At 43.3% G+C, this 23,771-nt stretch overlaps 3 protein-coding genes across 5 annotated transcripts in view; 2 read left to right on the forward strand and 1 right to left on the reverse strand.

Moving 5' to 3' along the window:
- LOC121910200 (A disintegrin and metalloproteinase with thrombospondin motifs 2-like) overlaps positions 1 to 3,862 on the forward strand; it is a 44,103-nt gene extending 40,241 nt beyond the window's left edge. For both annotated transcript variants that reach the window (XM_042431292.1, XM_042431293.1), the window contains 6 exons: positions 21 to 153; positions 1,556 to 1,796; positions 1,876 to 2,005; positions 2,091 to 2,159; positions 2,399 to 2,561; positions 2,744 to 3,862. In XM_042431292.1, the coding sequence (XP_042287226.1) occupies positions 21 to 153; positions 1,556 to 1,796; positions 1,876 to 2,005; positions 2,091 to 2,159; positions 2,399 to 2,561; positions 2,744 to 3,524 (1,517 nt within the window). In that variant the 3' untranslated portion in view covers positions 3,525 to 3,862. The remainder of the gene's footprint in view (positions 1 to 20; positions 154 to 1,555; positions 1,797 to 1,875; positions 2,006 to 2,090; positions 2,160 to 2,398; positions 2,562 to 2,743) is intronic.
- A 7,475-nt stretch (positions 3,863 to 11,337) lies between these two features.
- On the reverse strand, positions 11,338 to 16,586 carry LOC121910170 (piggyBac transposable element-derived protein 4-like). 2 transcript variants are annotated; one of them, XM_042431242.1, is made up of 5 exons: positions 16,514 to 16,586; positions 16,255 to 16,402; positions 14,867 to 14,945; positions 14,378 to 14,491; positions 11,338 to 14,094 (listed from the first exon to the last, which is right to left on the reverse strand). In XM_042431242.1, exons 1-5 carry the CDS (start codon positions 16,550 to 16,552, stop codon positions 12,459 to 12,461), a joined length of 2,016 nt encoding a protein of 671 aa, XP_042287176.1. In that variant the 5' UTR covers positions 16,553 to 16,586; the 3' UTR covers positions 11,338 to 12,458. The 2 variants fall into 2 exon arrangements, with proteins under 2 accessions (XP_042287176.1, XP_042287175.1); XM_042431241.1 differs by having other exon boundaries at positions 14,354 to 14,491.
- Positions 16,587 to 16,649: 63 nt separating this feature from the next.
- Positions 16,650 to 18,500, forward strand: ndufa2 (NADH:ubiquinone oxidoreductase subunit A2). The gene is made up of 3 exons (XM_042431243.1): positions 16,650 to 16,807; positions 17,680 to 17,786; positions 18,320 to 18,500. The coding sequence occupies exons 1-3, from the start codon at positions 16,704 to 16,706 to the stop codon at positions 18,409 to 18,411; spliced, it is 303 nt and encodes a 100-aa protein (XP_042287177.1). The 5' UTR covers positions 16,650 to 16,703; the 3' UTR covers positions 18,412 to 18,500.
- The last annotated feature ends 5,271 nt before the right edge of the window (positions 18,501 to 23,771 follow it).

Raw genomic sequence — 23,771 nt, forward strand, 5'->3', positions numbered from 1 at the left:
TGGTGTCCTCTGATTACCAGGGAAACAGTACACCAGGTTCGGCTGCAGGAGGAAGGCAGATGGGAAGATGGTTCACAGAATGTTCTGCTCCAACATCAACAAGCCAAGAGCCATCAGCCGCAAGTGCAACGCCGACGCCTGCAGCTCGCCACGGTAACACCTCACCACGGTAACACCTCGACAGGGTAACACCTTGCCAGGGTAACACTCTACACCACATCATGGTAAATCTCTACACCTTGCCAGGGTAACACCTTGCCAGGGTGACTCTCTACACCACATCATGGTAACTCTCTACACCTCGCCAGGGTAACTCTCTACACCACACCAGGGTAACTCTCTACACCACACCAGGGTAACTCTCTACACCACATCATGGTAACTCTCTACACCTCACCAAGGTAACTCTTTACACCTCGCCAGGGTAACTCTCTACACCTCACCAGGGTAACTCTCTACACCTCACCAGGGTAACTCTTTACACCTCGCCAGGGTAACTCTCTACACCTCACCAAGGTAACTCTTTACACCTCACCAGGGTAACTCTCTACACCACATCATGGTAACTCTCTACACCTCACCAGGGTAACTCTCTACACCTCGCCAGGGTAACTCTCTACACCTCACCAGGGTAACTCTTTACACCTCGCCAGGGTAACTCTCTACACCTCACCAGGGTAACTCTCTACACCACATCATGGTAACTCTCTACACCTCACCAGGGTAACTCTTTACACCTCACCAGGGTAACTCTCTACACCTCGCCAGGGTAACTCTTTACACCTCACCAGGGTAACTCTCTACACCTCACCAGGGTAACTCTCTACACCTCACCAGGGTAACTCTTTACACCTCACCAGGGTAACTCTTTACACCTCACCAGGGTAACTCTCTACACCTCACCAGGGTAACTCTTTACACCTCACCAGGGTAACTCTCTACACCTCACCAGGGTAACTCTTTACACCTCACCAGGGTAACTCTCTACACCTCACCAGGGTAACTCTTTACACCTCACCAGGGTAACTCTCTACACCTCACCAGGGTAACTCTTTACACCTCGCCAGGGTAACTCTCTACACCTCGCCAGGGTAACTCTTTACACCTCACCAGGGTAACTCTCTACACCTCACCAGGGTAACTCTCTACACCTCACCAGGGTAACACTCTACACCACATCATGGTAAATCTCTACACCTCGCCAGGGTAACTCTCTACACCTCACCAGGGTAACTCTTTACACCTCACCAGGGTAACTCTCTACACCACATCATGGTAACTCTCTACACCTCACCAGGGTAACTCTCTACACCTCACCAGGGTAACTCTCTACACCTCACCAGGGTAACTCTCTACACCTCACCAGGGTGACTTTCTACACCTCACCAGGGTAACTCTCTACACCTCACCAGGGTAACTCTCTACACCTCGCCAGGGTAACTCTTTACACCTCACCAGGGTAACTCTTTACACCTCACCAGGGTAACTCTCTACAACTCACCATGGTAACACTCAGCTTTTACAGCTTTTTCTGCATACTGTTTCTGCTCCTCAGTTGGGTGACCGGGGACTGGGAGGACTGCAGCGCCTCCTGTGGGCAGACGGGGTGGCAGCGTCGCTGGGTGAGCTGCCAGCAGGCATCCAGCAGGGGGCAGCAGCAGCAGCAGCAGCAGCAGCTGCAGTTGCAGCTGCGTTCGGTGCACAGCAAGCTCTGCGGTGATGAACGGCCAGACACGAAACGTACCTGCAACCGTGTCCCCTGCCCTGCCACCTGGCGAGCTGGACCCTGGACCCCGGTGCGGAGAGTGAAACAGATCAATAACCGATCAGTTTAAATATAAAGTCTCACTAACAGTGTGTATATTCTGTGTGCAGTGTTCAGTCAGCTGTGGAAACGGCACGCAGGAGCGTCAGGTCGCATGTTCGAGTCCTGAAGGTTCAGCCAGAAACTGCAGTGATCCTCAACCAATCACAAACCGAACCTGCCAGGCCCCACCCTGCAGTGGTATGCATCAACCAATCAGATCCCAGACATGTGTTTAGGGATGCTGGGAGTCTCAGTATGACAGTGTGTTTGTCTCCCTCTGCAGGCGACCAGAAGAACATCATCCAGTGGCTGTCCAGATCCAACCCCGACTTCCCTGCAAAGATCTCTTCTAGTAACACACAGACTCTAAAACCTAAACTCATCCATCTGCTGCTGTTTGTGTTGTTGTTTGTCTGCAGAAAGTTAGCGACTGTTAGCGACTGTTAGCTGCCCAGCAGGCTCAGACAGACCCGGCTTGCTTCACCTCTCACCACATCATTAACAATCAGCAGCACTTGTACTGTTTTTATCTCTACTGTAATCTCACTTCTACTAGAATCTGATTGACAGCTGCTCCCGCTCTGTCTCCAGAGCAGCGTTGCCGTGGTGACCGGTCTGTGTTTTGCCGGATGGAGGTGTTGAGTCGGTACTGTTCCATCGCCGGATACCGACAGATGTGCTGCAAGTCCTGCAGCGAAGGCAATTTCAGCAACTCCGACAACTTCAGCAGCACGATCTCGCCGAGCGCCAATAGGTGAGACAGCACAAGAGTCACAAACAACTCAAGTCAGTATTTATTTGTAGACAAAAATATCACGAATCACAGATTTTCTTCAGTTGGCTTTAAATAATGCTACAGCAAGAAAAAGACATTCACGATTGATTTCTGGTCTGTTAAACAGTTTAGTTCTGATCCATTTTATTTTTGTCTTACAGCTCTTGGAGTTTGACCACAGAGGCGGCAACCTCAGCGTCCAGCTCCTCCACCACCATCAGTGACATCATCACTTCAGCTACCAGCTTCACTGTAACTCCACCCCCCGCCAGCAGTGGCAGCACCGACTTCGTTTATGTGGAGTATGACGATTACGATGAGTACTCGTCCTACGAGGACCCTGAGACCCCGGCTGAGACTCCTGTTACCCCAGCCACCACCACTACCACTACCACCACTACTACTACTACCACTACTACTACAAGGCGTACAAGAAAAACTGCTCCGCCATATTTGTTCAGGAGGAAAACTACCACTCCCATAATGCCCGCTGCTACAGTTCCCATGGTAACTACTGATGGTCAAAGGTCAACACTGGCGCCAGTCAGCACATCTCCCGTCCCAGAGTTCCCCAGCACACTGTGGGTCGATGACATCATCACTGTGACATCATCACCAAAGAGAACATCAGGAGGGAGGAGCCTCAAAACTCGAATTAATCTGACGGAAACTGAACCGACACCATCGCCGCCGCCATTCATCCCATCCTCGAAGAAGGAGAACAACTCTGTGGACGAGGTCTCGTACCGGATCGTGGGATTGGACAGTGACATCACGAGGGGCCAGCAGAGCTACTTTGTGCCCCGAATGCCTCCGTTCCGTGAGCGAACACAAAACAAACGCATCCAGGAGCTTTTGAACGAGAAGCGGCGGCAGGATCTCCTGAGGCGGCCGAGCAGGAGCCGAGTCGTCAGGACTGAGCGGAAACACGCCGGATTATAAAACATTCATACGTCTGCAGTTTTATTTTCACTTTTGATGCCGCATGTGCAGCTCGCTCACTTCCTGCTAACGCTAATGAACTCTACATGAGAAACAGACTGCAGAGTTCACCTTCATGTTTCCTGACGTGTTGGTCAGAGTTCATACTTACATGTTCTTAAATCGATGTAAAGTATCATGTGAACCATGTCAGACCAGAACGTGGACAGTTTGCTTCAGCTTCCTGCAGAGATCCAGATCCAGATCCTGGTCTGTTCAGCTTCAGCTGGTTTTTCACTCGTTGGTCTCATTCATGATGTTTGTAAAAGATAATCTCAAATAAAGCAAAGTCTCATCCAGCTGCTGATGTTGTTACGACTTCTGAACACCTTCTAACTTTTAGAGAGTAACAAGATCACTTCTTTACGCTGCACACATGATCACATGTATCGAAGCCTGATACAAGGCCGGCTCTAGCCATTTTGGTGCCCCCCCTCCCCACCTCCCCCCACAACCACATCCCACCCAAATTACCAAACCAGCGCTCGTCACCACCCGCTCATTCTACAGTAAAAATATGGACTATAAACATCAGACACCACAATGGATTCAAGACAAAATTATATATTTTTATTTTTATAGATTAAAATGACTTCACTAACAAACAAATACATTATCAAAGAATGAATAAAGTGTTAAATATTACCAACTACCTGTTAGTAACATCTAAGACTCTGGCACTTGGTTATTGATAGAGTAAGCTCGACGGATTACTCCTTCCATGATGTCATGTTTCTACAATGTTCTGGGCTGTTTTCATGGGTTTTCAGTATTTCACTGCAGTTTTTCCAGTCATTAAATCCATCACTGATTAGTTTGTAGTTGTTTTTGTGAGAACAGCTTGGAATATACCACCCAGCTTTTCTCTTGATTTTCTCTCCATTCACTAATTTTCTGTGAAGCGGTGGTGATGGGAACGTCTCCCATCCTGTTATTTTGTAGAGTCTTATTTTACCTGATATGGCCTCTGCTGATTAACTCCGTCCTCATCATATCAGACAGGATCTACAGCTGCTGCCTTGATGGGACTCACATACTTCAGGATCTGTTCCAGTTGATGGTGTCTGCAGGCTGTAGAGTGGTAGAAGTGTATATTGTGTCTGTTGTTCCTTACATACAAGCGAATATAGTTACTAATCCTTTAGTAAGAACACGCAGTGATTCATAAATTACACATCAGGCAATAAACTCATTGGTTGACTAGAACTACATGAGTGAAAAAAGTTCAAGAATCCAGGTTTACATTATTTTTGATGGGAATGCTCTAGCTTTAATGTGTCCTGTAGAAAACTTGAATAAATATAGATGGTTGCAGTCTAATATTGATTAGTATTTAAATTAGCTAGGTTCCCTTTCTTAATATGTTGTGTTAGGACGATAGTGCAAGTATGTAAGAAACCATTTAATTATAGATAATATTGGTATTTGACTTGAAACTTAAATGGACTCATAGTTCAGTGTAGTTCTGGCTCATTTGATTTTTTTTTTTTTTGGAAAAAAAGTCCAGTAGGTGGCGATATTACCTTAAAAAGGAATGAAAATGAAAGAAATGAAATGTGTGTGTGTGTGAACCGCAGTTCCCATGACTCTCTGTCCCTTTGAACATACATGACATTCCCTAACATCCATCTGTGGAAAAAATGAATAAAACATTCCAGATGTACAGGATGAGTTACATATTTAATAACTGATTGTGACTATTTGATAGAATTATAGTAAAGTGTGTCTGGATTTGTCCATATTGACATTGGTTATGTAACAATGAACAGAACTCACCTGCTGCAGGTAGCTGGAGTGTTTGATATGATGTTAGATGTTGTTTGACCTGCAGCTGTATTCAAACATACAGAGCATCCAGACTGTTGCACCACTGCACTCAGTCCTTTGTGTCATTCTACTGCATATAAAGTAGTAGTAGTATGTAAAAATAATGTTTATTTAATTTGACTAAGACCTACATTTAATTAGTAACAATGTGTGATTGTAACGACCAATAACAACAACCACAATAATAATGACAATATAGCAGTATAGTTATATACTATAGTTATAGTAGACAGTTACACAGAGACCAGATATAACTGTCTGAACGTACCTGCTGCAGAGGTGCAGATGGGAGATCAGATGTTCCTTCTCCAGCAGCTGGAGGCTTCTGCAGATGTTTCCTGAGATCATCTGGACAGTTATAGAGTAGATATTAGATTATTACAAGCAAACACATGTAGCTGCAGAGTAGGAAAATAACTGCTGCACCATCTGTGTGGAAGTTCAAACTTAGTTAGAGCCTAAAATATTAGTAAGTTGTGATTTATGCATCAATAAATATAAATCATAACACGTCACAGAACTCACTGATGGTGAAACAGCAGTTTTTCTGTCACACAGCATCGTTTTTTCATTAACTCTTGCCATTTTACAACACAGTAATCCAGTATGGACCTAATTTATTGATATATTTCAATATTGATCCAGTTTACTACAATGTGTTATGATTTCAAGTGGCTCATGCCAGTTTACACATAGCTGATGCAACTCAGTGCAGAAATCTGTGTTTTTATGGATAAACTGATACTGGCCAGCTAAATTTCAGCAGTTATCCAGACAGCTAACATTAGCTACTGGCTACTGCCATTCAGATTCATATCTTTCAATCTGTAACGTTATCTGAGTCCAGCAGCTATCGTTGCATCATTATCTAGCATTAGCTTTATTGCTACTTATCTAGCTAGCTGCTAACATCTAACATTACACACAAAACGGCATTTTGATGCCTCCTCCTCTTTTCTCAGTTTTCGTCCTTGTACATCTGAAGGTTTGAACCTTTTCATAATGAAATAAAATGTGAATATCTGTCTCTTGACATCTCATCTTGACATCAGGTGCAGAGCAGGTGAAACAGTGTGAGGAACAGGGGGTGCAAAGTCTATTTCTATCTTTCTTTAAGTATTTGTTCGTATTTTACCTCAAGACAGAAAATGAGGAGGGACGACCGCCGGCAAATTTTTATTTATTTTGTTATTTCTTCCTTTGAGGGCAAACACCTATATGGCCTTTGCCTGTAGCCACCCTGCCCTGATATATCTGATTCCTCCATTGTTGTACAAAAACTATTAAAAACACGTCAGTGAGTCTCACCGCTGCACTGGGCGACATGTTCCTTCATCATGAAGAGTTTGGTCACGTTAGTTTGTTTAGAAACGGCTCCAAAGACTAATAACAGCATCACGTTTTCAGTCTCCAGAGAGTAGTCCTGTGTAAGGCAGACTTTTCAGCTTGTGTGAAGTGAGTGTTAGAACATGAAGTGCTCTGTAGCTGACGGTGGACCACTACGATTATATAGATTCCACTTTTCTCTTCAGGTCTGTGTTCTGCTGTCGACAGCTGGACACGATAGAGAATCACAGTTTTGAGCCTAAAGCGACGTCAGAGCTGACGACCGAGACCAAGATAACATTAATAAGATAACATAAACAATATCACAACCACCTTTTCAGCTTCAGTACAAAGTCCTGAGGTTGTGATGCGTAGACATCAATCTCCGTGTTCCCGCACATGCTCAGTAGCATCTGCCTTACACAGAACTACCCGTTATTAATGTTATTCACAAATGATCCAATAAATATTATGATGCACAATGCAAGGTGTGTAAAAATAATAAAGTAAAAAAGTCCAATAAATATGAGATAAAATTAAGTCTTTTTTACAGCATCCTTGACAAGGAGGACCCTCTGCTTACACCACATATTACAGCAAGGGAAAGGTCATGGTCCAAGTAAATGAAGCCAACCTGGAGTCCTCTGAAGAGGCTTTCCCCCTGTTGGGAGCTGAGGTGGATGAAGATGATGAGAGCCCAGTAGAGAACCCCACCAACTGCCAGCTCCACCAACCAGCTGGAGAAGAGTTTGGCCCTGCTGGAGCTGGACTTTACTGAATTCAAAGAGTTGACCCAGGCCAGGCTGTCTGACCCCCCCCCCCCCCCCCCCCCCCGAAACAACACAGCAGCAGCTTAAAGAGGGACAGCCAGGCCTCGGCATCTGACCTCAGAGGAGGTCTAGAGGCATTCAAACTGTGCTCAGTTAGCTGAGGTGAAGAAAGATGCTGAGAAGAGAGAAAAGAGGTTCACCAGGCAAGTCCAACACCTGACAGACCGACTCTCATCAGTCCCCACAATGACAAGTATGAGACTATGAATGAGCAGAATACCTCTACCGTCAGAGATAGAAAGCAGAGACAGATCCTAACAAAACAAAAGCTCAGTGACCACAAACTGGCAATTCGAAAAAGGACGACACAAAAGTCGACCAATAGAAAACAGAGTATGTGGTCACTGTTGGACTGTTATGTGGAGCGGAGCAGGTGGATCCAGATGCAGGAGACTGCAGGCAGAGCAGAGCTGAACAATTACGTCTTTATTCTGGTTCAAGTACAGGCAAAGTAGAACTAAACTGAACTGAACAAAGCAGAACGAATGATCCAACAAAACCAGGACTTCAATACAAACTAAACTGATGAGGGTATGAGGTGCAGGTGGAACAGGAGAACAGGAAAAGACCTGATTGGCTGCTGATGAGGCTGATACACAGCAGGTGTGTAGATGAGCAAAGGAGGGAAACACAGAAAACAGAACACCAAAAACACAGAAAACACAATAAGTAGGTTCAAGAAAGCCTGAAATGCCAGCAGACCAAACACAAACAAAAAAAACCAAGATAACTCTGCTACGGAGCTCAGCAAGATAATCTGACAGACGTTACGATAACTCAAAGTCCAAAACACAGATCTGCTCCATTATCCAAAAACTGACACATGATGTGCAGACACCCTCTCTATGTTTAAGAGTAGGCTTAAAACTTTCCTTTTTGATAAAGCTTATAGTTAGGGCCGACCAGGCTCGCCTTGGATCAGCCCTTAGTTATGCTGCTATAGGCCTAGACTGCTGGGGGACTTCCCATGATGCACTGAGCTCCTCTCTCCTCCTCCTCCTCTCCATCTGTATGCATTCATGTAACATCAATGCATGTCACTAACTTTGCTTCTTCCCCGGAGTTTTTTGTGCTTTCTCATCTCACAGGAAAAGCTGAGTCCCGGGCCGAACCTTCGCGGTCCTTCACAGTCCTGATGGCATCCTTCCCTGACTGTTGCTGCTTGTGCTTGTTGTTGTTGTTATGATTGTTGTTCTTCTGTCCCCCCCTCCCCCTTTCCCTCTCTCTTTCTCTCTCTCAACCCAACCGGTCAAAGCAGATGGCGCCCACCAAGAGCCGGGTTCTGCTTGAGGTTTCTACCCGTTAAAGGGGAGTTTTTCCTTCCCGCTGTCGCCAAGTGCTGCTCATGGGGGAATTGTTGGGTCTCTGTAAATTAAAGAGTTCGGTCTTGACCTGCTCTATGTGAAAAGTGCCTTGAGATGACTTCTGTTGTGATATGGCGCTATATAAATAAAAATTGATTGATTGATTGATTGATGTCACTAAACCTGCTGCTCAGTGAAACCAGCAACCAACCAACACAATCTGGTCATTTAACAAACATCCTCACACTAAACCAGCTGAAGGTGTTTCAGCTTCACTTCTGTAGAGCCGGTACATGGACGGCAGAGATGCATTTCTTCCTACAATGTAAAACATTCAGTGAAATGAGGAACATTTACTTTAACAAGTTCAACTCTGTAGTTTCAGATTTCAAAGAGCTCACAGACCTCTCAACATTAAAACTCCTGGGAGAAGGAGACGGGTGCATGTGGTGCAGACGGTGCTGCAGCACCTCCTGGTGGATGGTAGAGGACCTGCATGATCACAACTGTAAACCCTCTGAGACCCGTGGAGCCATATACGAGGTTGTAACAGGCTCAGTTTTAAAGCTAGACTGAAGATACTTGTATCATATGAACTAGAAGACCTAACGCATCCTTTGTTGTCTTAATGTCGTATTTTGGAGGGATTTTTGACCATTTTTTATCAAATCTCGAGTTGTTAAAAATGGTTAAATTTTTGTACCAAATCTGTGTAACAAATGGTATCAACCCAAAAACTTCTGCAGCAACTTATGAGACATAACTGAGCATGTGAATGTCCATCATAATGTTCTAAGCCAAACCAAAACACAGTTTATTACAGATTTATGACTAAAAAGACACACAGTGCTGAGCTGCAGCTCTAATTAATCTTCAGGTTCCAGCTTTCAGATGATGTATCATCACTTCTATGTGTCAGATACTGAAGACCTGCTTTCTCCTCATAAACATCCCTCATCTCCCCTGAAGAAGACAAACATGGGTCTACGGTGGGACTGTAAGATCCACTTCAGCTCAAAACTGTAGCATCTACTGATCTGCAGGAGAGGCGTTTAGGGAGTATGAGTAAATTGCAGTGTCTACTGATAGTCTGCGTGTGAGGCGTTCAGGGGACGCGCACTGTGCTCTTATTGTGAAACTGGCCTGTTCTGAACAGGCACGTTTTAAACAGGCACTGCACTACTGGTAGAAACAGGTTGTGCAGGCATCACAGTTACTGAATTTACTGCTTAAGACTTGAATCATCTCATTGTGAGTATTGTGATTAATAATTTAATGATCCCTTTTGTCTCATTTGAAACTATAGTGTGGGCCTGTCTAACATAATGAAACATAGATTAATATACTGACCTTTATAAATACTGTAACAAAACATTTAAAAGAACGATGCTAAGATTTTTATTTATTTATTTTTATTTTATTTAATCAGTCTCGTTGAGATTAAGATCTCTTTTCCAAGAGAGACCTGAGAGCAAGAAACATTCATAGGACAAGAACACAATCAGCAGACAGAGACAACACAACTACACAATAAACAAGAAATTAATGATAACAGTCACAAGAATCATAAAAACATCAGATAATAAAGCTTTAAAATCTCCGAGAGGCATGTAAGACTCCAGTTTGAGGCCAGTTTGCAGATAAGTGAAACCAGTTCTGCCAACATCAGTGTGAACGTGACGGATTTCTGAGGTTCAGTTACTGGTTACAGGATATAAATGAGATTTAAATGAGAGGAGATGTGAGGTAGTTTGGAAGCTTTATAAATGAATGACTGAGGAGTCAGATCAACCTTCTGATACAGAGAACAATGGTGAGTATGAACTCATTAGTGATGAAGTGTTGATGGGGCGGCTTGACAATACAGAACATCTCCATAGTGAAGGACAGACATGAAGGTCGATGGACAGTGTAAAAGAAAACTGAATCACAGGTTATCATTTGATGTATTCCTTCAATATATCATACATGTTTCAGACAGTGTTTAAGTTCAGTTTAGTGTTAGTTTGTGTGTGCTGTGTCTATTCTAAACTTAGTTCTTTGCTGTGTAAGATGAGGCAGTTGTGTGTCTAACAGTTCAGTTTATTCTGTTATACCTTTACCTGAGCCAGTGATAAGATAAACTGTAGTTATGTAGATGTTTATGTGTAAAACTGATCAGCTTTAGAGGATAGTGTGGTTTGTCCTTAATTTAATATAGTAGTAATGTTATTTTGTGATGCTACTTGGTGCTTATGTACTGTCATATATGGTCGTGAAGAGAGACTGTTCCTAGGTTAGCTGAACTTTTGACTTATGTTTCTATCTGAGGGTTGCTGACCTGTAAGGTTAGTAAATAGATGTCTTAAATTCTGTACGAGTAGTATTTAAGGGACTGGTTAACCTTTCAGACAAAGAAAAGATAGCTAGGTGGTATCTTTGTCTCCAGAACTATGATGCTTTATACTTCTGATTGTATTATTTGATTACATTATATTCATAACCTGACAATGCTCTCTTGTGTGTTTATTGAGTGATCAGCAATTTCCCATTACAACAGCAGTGTCACGGTGGGAAGACGACAAACTGCCTTTAAATCTACACAAGAGGCCGAGTTTGGTTTTTAATTTCTGAGTCAAATGTTGAACAACAGTCTGAATCATCTGTATGACTCAACATTTAAAACCAGTCTGAGTGATAACTGGGCTGTGTGGGAGGGGTGGGGGGGGGGTCTGGGACAGTCTGAGTTCACTCTGTAAGGCTTCATCTAAGCAGACTGTAGTTTATGAAGCAGCATGTTAAGATCAATAGTATCAGATGCTTCTGAGATCAATGAAGAGCTGATTGATAACCTGGATGAAAACCAGACAGTAGTAAGTTTAGTGGATCAATAAAGGTGTGTAGTTGTAACCTAACCCTAAGGAAGGAAGTTTAAATATTGGACAGTAGTTGTTGAGATCAGAGACATTAATCGCTTTCCCACAAAGATAAAAAGGTTTGATTAAAAACATGAGCTGCATGTGGACAGATTAAGGTGCACTTAGATGGTGAAGATATGGGTGAAGATAATCTGCACCAGTATTTTTGTATAATTTTAACCTAAACAGAGCTTTGTGAACATCTGCACTGCTAACCAAACATAAAGACAATGTGCAGTCAGAGGAAGCTGAGGCGTTGGGACTCCCTCTGCTGGACAGGTATGGTTACTGTCTACAGTTGAACCTGCAGACATATTAAATAAAAGACCAGAGGAGAGGAAATGGTGATTAAGAGCTTCACCTCTGGATGATCTATTGGAAATACGACCAGGTACTTGTTTGATTCGTGGTTTGGAGATGTGACCGTGATGAATTCTTATGAGATGCTAAAGTTGTAAAATTTGATTTAACCTTCCTTATCATACTGGTGCAGGTGTTTCTCTGCTGCCTAGAGGTTAACCAGTCCTCAGGGAGCCTCTGGATCCAGCCCTGGACCAGACTTTGTCTCTGCTGTGGATGGTGGTGGACAAAGGTATATAAGAATAGAACAATGAATAACAGTCAGCATATCCAAATATGTGGATTTGAGGTCCACTCCTCTACCTGTGGTCAACAAAAGAAAGAAAGGGGGGCAGCTGCCGTCATTTAGGCTTATCTGCTGTGCCAATCCTTGAAGCAGTTTCTTTTAGGAGTGCAGCAAAGAGGGACCTGGCACCTTGTGCAGTACACAGGTGTCTTCACCCTCTTCATGCCAGCGTCCTGGCACCTCCTGCAGTACCTCCTGGACTGGGTACCATCGCCTCCATAGTACGCAGGCATGCAGGAGGTCGATGTTGGAGGTGGAGGTGGAGCCGAGGATTTGGCAAACTCCAGCATCTCTGCAGCTAATTTCTCCCTGAAGCGCTTCTGGGTGAGCGGTCTTTTCATGATGGGATCCTTCTTCTTTTTGTAGAGTTCCTTGTGGAGAAGGAAGCTGTTGACTACAGCGATGTCCATAAAATGATAAAAGAAGGTCTTATACCATTTCATAGTTTTGTGGTGCACACTGTAATATCCGATCAAAGCATCAGAAAGATCCACGCCACCCATGCTGTGATTGTAGTCCAGAACAGGATCGGGAACGGTCACATTCTTGGTTTGCCAAACACCAGCCTCTTTCACCCTCCTCTTCACAGTCTGTCCGCTGTACGCTTCATGCACAGTAGAGCAAATGGCCACTTCACGCGTGTCCATCCATTTGACAAACAGAAGTTTGTTCTGTCGTATCCACCGTATATCTCCCCTCTCTGCATTTTTTGGTAAATCGTTCTGTTTGGTCTTTGGAAAGTCAGTCAGGTTTGTTCTGATTGTGCCACATGCACCAGTGTTTTGTCTGGACAGTTCCTCAAAGAGAGCAGGGCTGGAATAGAAACTGTTGACAAAAAGTGTGTAGCCTCGACCGAGGAGAGGGAACGCCATCAGGTCCATTACTGACGTGTAGCTCAAACCCTGGCCTGGGACATGCGCACTCTTCCCCTCATAGACAAAGAAATTCCATGTGTAAGCTGTTGAGGAGTCTGCAAGAACAAATAGTTTGTATCCCCACTTTGTGGGCTTTTCCTTCATGTACTGCTTCATACTTATGCGAGCCTTAGACGCCACCATCCTTTCATCTATGGCAATGTTCTGGTAAGGCTGGAAGTGTGCTTTGCAGGCATTCACTATGTCCGTGTACAGGGGCTTGATCTTGAACAGTCTGTCGTACTCTGCGGTGTTCTTCTTGCGGTCGTTGGCTTCGTCTTCTGCTGGGTTGCTCAAGTGCAGCGACCATAAGATGGATTCAAAGCGATCCCGTGTCATCCTGTCACCGGGGAATCGGAAGTTGTACGGCCATTCCTTCCTCCAATAATCCCCTCTGTCATGCACTTTTACAAGCCCCGAGAAGAGGACAACAGACAGGAAAATGTAGAAATCGCTCACTGTCAGGGGCTTCCAAACAAACTTCAGTCCCGCCTGAAGTCTCTTGGCAGCATTTGCGTTGGTGTTTGCGATGACGGTGCGGACAACAGAGGTGCTAAAAAACAGCTGGAAAAGTGAGAGGGGGGACCATGAGGCGGTGGCGTCCAGCGTGGGACCCGGGTCCCTGGCGGGCGTGAACTTGAGAGGGTCTGGTCTCTTATCTCTCTCCTCTCTGTTATGCCACCTATCTTCTTCCTCACGTCGAAGGCGCTTCAGCGGACTTGCTGACTTTGTTGATGGTCCTGGTGTGTAGTCTTCATCATCCTCATCATCCTCGTCCTCAACTTCACTTTGGAAACAAGACAGAGGAGAAAAAAAGTCAGGAAACACAAATGTATTCATTGACTGGCCTTTAGTTTAGAAATTGTGACTCAAAACATAAAAGTAAGAATATCTGGACTACAGTGATTTATAGTGAGAGGTGAAAATATTATTACAGCACGTTGTTGTCAGTGACTTGCCTTGTGAACGGCCTAAATGTAGCCTACAAACCTTTCTGGTCATACAGTTAACACGTATATATAAAGTGTAATATGAAGGTTACACACTCTGGCTGACGGACGGCTGCAGACCTGCATCCAGAGCTGCCTCGCTGTGACGGAGGGGGGGGGGCAGTGACTGATGCTGATGGTCCTGGTGTATGAACTTCATCATCATCATCATCATCATCATCATCATCATCATCACTTTGGAAACAAGACAGAGGAGAGAAAAGTCAAAACGTTTTCATTGACTTTAGTTTAGATATTGTGACTCAAAACATAAAAGTAACAATATCTGGACTATAGTGATTTATAGTGAGAGGTAATAGTGACCAAAATTATTATCATTATTATTATTAAATATTAAAATTCTTCTTATTAAAAAATATTATCACAGCATGTTATTTTCAACCTGAATGTAAACTCTGGTTACGCCGTGATGGCGCCATCTTAGCATTGCTTGCTAACGGCGTAGAGCAGATCATTCAGGGAAATTACACACATACAGTGAATTTCCACAGTATTAAATGTTAGACATCCAATAGTTAAGTAATTGATAACAATATAAAGACTACATACTCTTCCATCCATGCATCGGGGTAATCCGCACCATCGTCCAGGTCAGAGTGAATCAGGTCCTCGTCGTCTGACTCTGAGTCTATGAGAAATGTGGCGGTTCGCATTTTGACGTTAGTATTTCCAGTATTTCTGGCACAGTGAAAAATGTTCTTGTGACATGGTTTCTATCAAAGAATGAACAATGTTTTTGAAGTATAAAGTTAGAAAGTTGTTATCGTGCTCTCTGTTTTACGTCGGTTTTAGCATTTTCAATCATTTTGACAGTAATCATACATTGTAAATGCACAGTGCTAACTAAGCTAGCAGCTAGCGCTATGGTTAGCTCCACCCTCTCATCCAAATATGGTCACTTCTGGTTCCGAAAATCAAACATGGCGACGGTTAAATCACTAAACTCAAGGCTTCAAAACAGCAGTTCACAGACCAACGGGTGACTTCATGGTTACTACGTCCATGTTGTTTTACAGTCTGTCCTCACGCTGTGCACATGAATATAAGACGGCTGGAATGACTCACAATCACCCAGAGACACTGGAGCAGCTGTTACTAGTGATTTAACGCGACCAGAAACAAAAACAGCAAAGTTAAGGCACAGTTTGTAGTTGTAGATGTGCCAAAGGGAAGTTTGTTTTTAATGTTTTATGATGGTTTATTCAGTGAGTTTTGGCCGGACAGCGATACGAGTTTTACTGCTGTGATGTGTTTGCTTACACCGGGACGGCGGAGCTCTCGTGACTAACAGGTTAAAGAGAAAGCTGCAATATAAGCTGCGTCTCAAGTATATTCTCCTTTGATGAAAAATAATAACACGACAACAAAACCTCCCGAAACTCAAACAGGAAACTCTTCACAAAGCAAAGAGAGACACAACAATAAACTTCTTATCATAAGCACAAAAAAATCACACAGTCATTGAGTCAGTGCATTGACCCTGAACCAACTCAGATCAGCTCCTAAAATATGATGGTGTTTGCAGATATATATATATATTTATATTTGTCTCCAGAGAACTGACAGTGAGACTGATTTTTGATCAAATAAATAATGATAATGATCATGAATGCTATAAAGCTGAGTACTTTATATTTGGTCCAATGCAGACGTAGTTATTCAGTAGGAATAAGGTGTGTTGGCATTAAGCAGAGGATTATATGATCAGACAGCAAAATGAGTCATTAAGCTACTGAGTCTCAGACTGAGTCTCTACAGGTGAATATCAGGCGAGGGTTTGGTTAGTATAAGGGGGGGCGGGGGGGGGGGGGTTGGTTCCTCTGTAATAGATATTTTCCACCTGTTATAAAGTATAAAGGCAGCTATTATATTAGGATCTTATTTCTTTTAAATAATGTGTTGATTCATTAAAAGCAGTCTAATAAAACGCATGTTACCTTCCAGGATGACCGTCATATAATGATACCCTTCTTCATGCTTCTCTATCTGGTCCTTCCATACTGGTTCAAACTGGGATTCACTGCAGTTTCCAGCTGTGTGTGTTGGTGGAGGCGCTTCACTGCACCGCTGGACAGTAATGTGGCTCTAAAACGACAGATCATAACATTCAAACATTAAAGACAGTTTATACTCTGCCAGAATGCGGACATTGCTGTACATTAGCTGTAAGGTAGCTAAGTTAACAAGACATGTTACCTTTCGCTGCACGTCTTCATCGCCTTCATCCGTCGCCATTTTTCATGTTTAAACTCGCGCCTGCGGACATCGGGAACTGCAGCATCTACCGCGCATGCGCACATCTGGAACGGAGTAACGAGTACTAGCCAATCAGAGGCGGAGTAGGGCGGGACTTTGCGTCCTTCAGCAGCAGCAGCAGGAAGGAAAGATGGCGGCCGCAGCAGTGAGGAGTATCGGCTCCAGTTTGGGGAAAAACCTCCGAGAGATCCGCGTTCACCTCTGCCAGACCTCCGCAGCCAGCAAGGGGGCCAGGTGAGCCGGGAGGCGGTCTCGGGAGGCGGGAAGAGCCTCCGCTTAATTTATTTATTGAGAAGTTATTCAGACTGAAGCTAACAGCTAGCTGCTGCTAACAGTTAGCCTTAGCTGCTACATTAGCTTCATCAGTTCACATCTGAGATTATTACTGAAGAAAGACTTTAAAGGACAAAGTCACAGTTCATTAAGTCTGATTAAACCAGCAGTCAGGAGTCCATAGTAACAGTGAAAGAGGTTTTCCTCGCTGTGATCCTTCCTCCTCTTCATACTGGATATTAAAACATCCTTCAAATGAGCTTTCATGTAAAATCCACAGTGTGTCACACAGTCATCTAAAAGTCTCTGTGAAGCTTCAACTCAGCTTCAGCAGTCTGAGTTAGTCATATCAAGTGGATATCTGACACATTTACAGTCTTTTTAGCATCAAATTCCCTCTTGCGGTGGAAGTATAGTAACAAAAAGAGGAACTTTGGCACTAAAAAGACTGTAACATTGAAAGATATCTACTTTATTTTACAGCTCCTTTAATTTTATACCAGTTTCTTGGAAATGAATGAATGAATAACTGTGATGAATACAGTTAATCAGTGTTTACACAGAGTCAGCTGCAAACAAACATTGTATGATATGATATTAATGATATTGGCTCCGTCAGGATCCGTCCCGCTGGTTTCTTTCAGACTGAAGCAGCTTCCTGTCAGTCAGGAGAGACGACAGCTGATCCAGTTGTTATGAGTCTAAAACCACAGGAGCCCATAAACCCTGCAGCTGTCAGTGAAAGATGAACATGATTTATGTGAGACGTGTGATTTATGATGATGATGATGATGATGATGATGATGCAGCTGCTGACTGTCTGTCCGTCACAGAGACTTTGTGGAGCAGCACTACGTGGCTCTGAAGCAGTCCAACCCCGACTTCCCCATCCTGATCCGAGAGTGTTCTGGAGTCCAGGCCCGACTGTGGGCGCGATACGGTGAGTCCGACCGCACGGCATCATGGGAGAGCCGGCTGACAGGAAATGAGACACAACTACAAACCCACATATGAACTGACACTAAAACTGCTGTTCAATAATCTGATCATAATGATGCTTTCACTGTCACATCAGATCAATAATCTGATCATTATGATGCTTTCACTGTCACATCTGATCAATAATCTGATCATAATGATGCTTTCACTGTCACATCAGATCAATAATCTGATCATAATGATGCTTTCACTGTCACATCTGATCAATAATCTGATCAATAATCTGATCATTATGATGCTTTCACTGTCACATCTGATCAATAATCTGATCATAATGATGCTTTCACTGTCACATCAGATCAATAATCTGATCATAATGATGCTTTCACTGTCACATCAGATCAATAATCTGATCAATAATCTGATCAATAATCTGATCATAATGATGCTTTCACTGTCACATCAGATCAATAATCTGATCAATAATCTGATCAATAATCTGATCATAATGATGCTTCTGTGTTTTGTGTTCAGACTTCGGGAAGGAGAGCAGCGTCTCTGTGGAGAACATGTCAGCTGATCAGGTGGCCAAAAGTCTGCAGACGCTGGTTCAGTCCAAACCGTAACACCCCCCACCGCTGAATGGTTCAGTCCAGCATCGACTCACCTGTCTGTAAATGTGTTGATATGAATAAACATGAATATTATTAATGTCCTTCTGTTTCTGCTGCTTTATGTTATTTAAATGATTCCAAACAAACTTATTACAAACACAAATATAACAGAGTCTGGTGACTGTAGTTTATTATTATTATTGATGACTGTGACAGTTTATTGATTATTGATCAAACACCAGCTGGTCCTGAGGAACCGTCTGCAGCCACTCGTCTGACCTGCAGGTGGCAGCAGAACTGCAGCTTCATCAGCCTGAAAACCTGCATTTAATCAGAAGATACATCACATTAAATACATTCACTTCTCTGTCAGATTATATTTAGTTATAACATGATTCATCACACTTATTTAACACGTTTTTACAACAAGTTCAACTAATTATTATTATCAACTTATTTCCACAGTGATCCTGACTTTAAATAAATAATAATACACTTTTATTACACTTTTCCACAGTTACAAAGTGATTCACAAATATAAGTAAAACATTTGAAATGCATTAAAGAAGTCGTGATCACACACACATTCATACATTCTGTATATATGTAGATGGGAAGGTGAGGTAGAAAGAGCTTCAGCTAGAAGTAATCCAGGAGAAATGATCTGGAAGTTTAGTGATCTTCAGTCGGTGGAGACGGTTAGTCAGAGTTTATATCAGTATTTAACTCGGCTGCGTGAGAAAGAGTTAGCTAGAGGAAGTATAGCTGAAGACTAGATCACTAAAGAAAGAGCTCAGTAGCATCATGGAGGAATATATCTATAGAAATAATCTAAGCTGCAACATTAATGCAACTAGGATGCAGCTACTCATCCTAGTTGGGATGAGTAGTAGTAGTAGGATGCAGCCAATGCAAAGCTGGAGGCTCCGGTATCCATTAATGAACTGTATACTGCTCTGATGAGCTTACAGAGTGGAAGAGCTCCAGGTATAGACGGTCTTCCTGTTGACTTCTATAAATCCTTCTGGTCTGTGTTGGGTGAAGACCTGTTGGAGGTTGTCACAAGCAGCCTGGAGAGAGGACGGCTGCCTCTGAGCTGCAGGAGGGCGGTCATCACTTTGCTGCCCAAGAAGGGAGACCTGCAGGAGCTGAAGAACTGGAGACCTGTTTCTCTGCTCTGCACGGACTACAAGATACTGTCCAAGGTCCTGGCCAGCAGACTCAGAGAGGTGATGGCTTCTGTCATCCACACTGATCAGACATACTGCGTGCCTGGCAGGCTGATAAGTGACAATGTCACTTTGATTCGGGATGTTTTGGAGGTCTCCAGCTCTTTGGCTGTAGACACTGGTCTGATTTCAATAGACCAGGAAAAGGCTTTTGACCGGGTTGAACACCAGTATCTTTGGCAAACTTTAGCTGCTTTCGGGTTCAACCCTGGTTTCATAGCCAAGATCCAGGTTCTGTATAGTGACATTGCGAGTGTTGTGAAAATCAACGGAGGTCTGAGTGCTCCTTTCAGTGTCCAGAGGGGGGTCAGGCAGGGCTGCTCTCTGTCCGGCATGCTCTACTCTCTGGCCATCGAGCCTCTGCTCCACAAACTGAGGAATGATCTGACTGGTGTTTGTTTTCCTGACTGTGATGCCTCTTTTAAACTGTCGGCGTACGCTGATGATGTCATTGTCCTGGTTAACACACAGAGAGATATTGATGTGCTAGTGAACACTGTTAATCTGTTTGGTTGCATATCCTCTGCTAAAGTAAACTGGGGGAAGAGTGAGGCTGTCATGGTGGGGGATCGGCTGGTGGACCAGCTCAGGTTACCTGGAGGTCTGGTCTGGAAAAAAGGAGGGCTAAAATACCTGGGAGTTTTTCTGGGCAATGAAATGTTCTTACAGAAAAACTGGGACAATGTCTTAGAAAAGGTCAAAGGTCGGCTCATGAAATGGAAATGGCTTCTACCTAAAATGTCCTACAGAGGTCGTGTTCTCGTGATTAACAATCTGGTCTCTTCTGCTCTGTGGCACCGGTTGGCCTGCGTTGATCCTCCAGCTTCTCTTTTATCACAGATCCAAAGGGTTTTGGTTGATTTTTTTTGGGACAGGTTGCACTGGGTACCTCAGAGTGTGCTGTTTCTTCCTAAGGAGGAGGGTGGACAAGGTCTGGTCCATCTGGCCAGCAGGGGCGCTGCCTTCCGCCTTCAGTTCATTCAGAGACTGCTCACTGGGCCCACAGACCTGGTGTGGAGGACTTTATCCTGCTGCATCCTGCAGCAGTTTGGTGGTCTGGGACTGGGTTTGTCTCTGTTTCTAATGGACTCCAAGAGGTTGGACGCTTCGTCCCTGCCGGCCTTTTATAGAAGCGTCTTCTCAGTGTGGACTTTGCTGAGGAAGCAGAGGCAGGAGCGGGATGACTCTCTGTACTGGCTCCTACAGGAACCTGTACTGTTTGGAGGACTTTTGGATTGTCCCAGCTTTGGTGGACCTACTCTATCCAGACTCCTTCACACTGCAGGAGTTTCTACTCTGGGGCAGGTGGTGGGGCTGGCGGGACCTCGGTTGGATGATCCTGTCGGACTAGCTGCTCTGATGGGAGTGAGATCTACGCGAGTTATAAACCAGTTACTGAAACATTGGAAACAGAAGCTGACAGGACATCAATGCCTTCTGTTAACTGACTTTTGTGATGGCGCACTGCTGCCAAACTGTACGGACCCCTATCCCACCATTGGACTGTTTCCGGATTTCAAAAACTGTTCTGGTCCTTTACTTGAGCCTGTCGACCCTGTGGGAGCTTCTTTGGAGGACGCCTCAGGAAAGACGCTGTATAAGTTGATGGTTAAAACCTTGAACCAGAACAAACTGAATGGACGCAGTGACACCCCGTGGAGGACGTATCTGGACTTAGACCCTGATGTCAAACCAGCATGGAGGTCTTTGTATAAACCTCCTTTAACAAAGAAACATGCGGACCTGCAGTGGAGGATCCTACATGGCATTGTAGCAGTGAACTCCTTTATCTCTGTTATTAATGCTGCTGTGGAGGAGAAATGCCCCTTCTGCAGCCAAAGAGAGACGGTGTTTCACTGTTTCTCAGAGTGCTCTCGTCTGACGGCTCTGTTTGTGTTGTTGGAAACCATTTTTAGCAGATATGGAGAAATTTTTATGAAGCAGGTTTTTATTTGTGGTTTTAAATACACTCGCCAACAGAAGAACAAGTGTCAGATATTGAACTTTGTTTTGGGACAGGCAAAGATGGCGGTGTATGTGAGCCGCAGGAGGAAGGTGGAGGAAGAGCTGAATGTTGATGTGGTTCCTGTTTTTGTCAGAATGGTGAAGTCCAGACTGCTGGTAGAGTTTAGTTTTTACAGAGCTGCTCATGACCTGGAGACTTTCCAGCTGATTTGGGGTTATGGGGGGGTGCTCTGCTCTGTAATAGATGGACAGTTGAGTTTTGGACATGTGCTGATGTAACTTTGATACCTGATATGTAATTATATTATGTATGTGTTAATGTAGTGTATTACGTTTTTTTACAGTGTACATAGTGGATAATAAATGTTGAGTTTAAAATCAAAAATCTCTCTCTATGTCTCTCTTTATATGTCTCTCTCTCTATGTCTCTCTATGTCTCTCTATGTCTCTCTTTATATGTCTCTCTCTCTATGTCTCTCTATGTCTCTCTCTCTATGTCTCTCTTTATATGTCTCTCTCTCTATGTCTCTCTATGTCTCTCTATGTCTCTCTTTATATGTCTCTCTCTCTCTGTCTCTCTATGTCTCTCTATGTCTCTCTCTCTATGTCTCTCTCTCTCTATGTCTCTCTCTCTATGTCTCTCTATGTCTCTCTCTCTCTATGTCTCTCTATGTCTCTCTATGTCTCTCTATGTCTCTCTTTATATGTCTCTCTATGTCTCTCTCTCTCTATGTCTCTCTATGTCTCTCTTTATATGTCTCTCTCTCTATGTCTCTCTCTCTCTCTCTCTGTCTCTCTATGTCTCTCTATGTCTCTCTCTCTATGTCTCTCTCTCTCTATGTCTCTCTCTCTATGTCTCTCTATGTCTCTCTCTCTCTATGTCTCTCTATGTCTCTCTTTATATGTCTCTCTATGTCTCTCTATGTCTCTCTTTATATGTCTCTCTATGTCTCTCTATGTCTCTCTTTATATGTCTCTCTATGTCTCTCTATGTCTCTCTTTATATGTCTCTCTATGTCTCTCTATGTCTCTCTTTATATGTCTCTCTTCATATGTCTCTCTATGTCTCTCTCTCTCTATGTCTCTCTCTATGTCTCTCTATGTCTCTCTATGTCTCTCTTTATATGTCTCTCTTTATATGTCTCTCTTTATATGTCTCTCTATGTCTCTCTATGTCTCTCTTTATATGTCTCTCTATGTCTCTCTTCATATGTCTCTCTATGTCTCTCTATGTCTCTCTTTATATGTCTCTCTTTATATGTCTCTCTTTATATGTCTCTCTATGTCTCTCTTTATATGTCTCTCTATGTCTCTCTTTATATGTCTCTCTATGTCTCTCTATGTCTCTCTTTATATGTCTCTCTATGTCTCTCTATGTCTCTCTTTATATGTCTCTCTATGTCTCTCTATGTCTCTCTTTATATGTCTCTCTATGTCTCTCTATGTCTCTCTTTATATGTCTCTCTATGTCTCTCTTTATATGTCTCTCTATGTCTCTCTTTATATGTCTCTCTATGTCTCTCTTCATATGTCTCTCTATGTCTCTCTATGTCTCTCTTTATATGTCTCTCTATGTCTCTCTTTATATGTCTCTCTATGTCTCTCTATGTCTCTCTTTATATGTCTCTCTATGTCTCTCTATGTCTCTCTTTATATGTCTCTCTATGTCTCTCTATGTCTCTCTTTATATGTCTCTCTATGTCTCTCTTTATATGTCTCTCTATGTCTCTCTTCATATGTCTCTCTATGTCTCTCTATGTCTCTCTTTATATGTCTCTCTATGTCTCTCTTTATATGTCTCTCTATGTCTCTCTATGTCTCTCTATGTCTCTCTTTATATGTCTCTCTATGTCTCTCTATGTCTCTCTTTATATGTCTCTCTATGTCTCTCTATGTCTCTCTATGTCTCTCTTTATATGTCTCTCTATGTCTCTCTTTATATGTCTCTCTATGTCTCTCTATGTCTCTCTATGTCTCTCTTTATATGTCTCTCTTTATATGTCTCTCTATGTCTCTCTATGTCTCTCTATGTCTCTCTCTCTATGTCTCTCTCTCTATGTCTCTCTCTATGTCTCTCTCTCTATGTCTCTCTCTCTATGTCTCTCTATGTCTCTCTTCATATGTCTCTCTATGTCTCTCTATGTCTCTCTATGTCTCTCTCTCTATGTCTCTCTATGT

The sequence above is a fragment of the Thunnus maccoyii genome, chromosome 13, assembly GCF_910596095.1.
Source record: "Thunnus maccoyii chromosome 13, fThuMac1.1, whole genome shotgun sequence".
NCBI lineage: Eukaryota > Metazoa > Chordata > Actinopteri > Scombriformes > Scombridae > Thunnus > Thunnus maccoyii.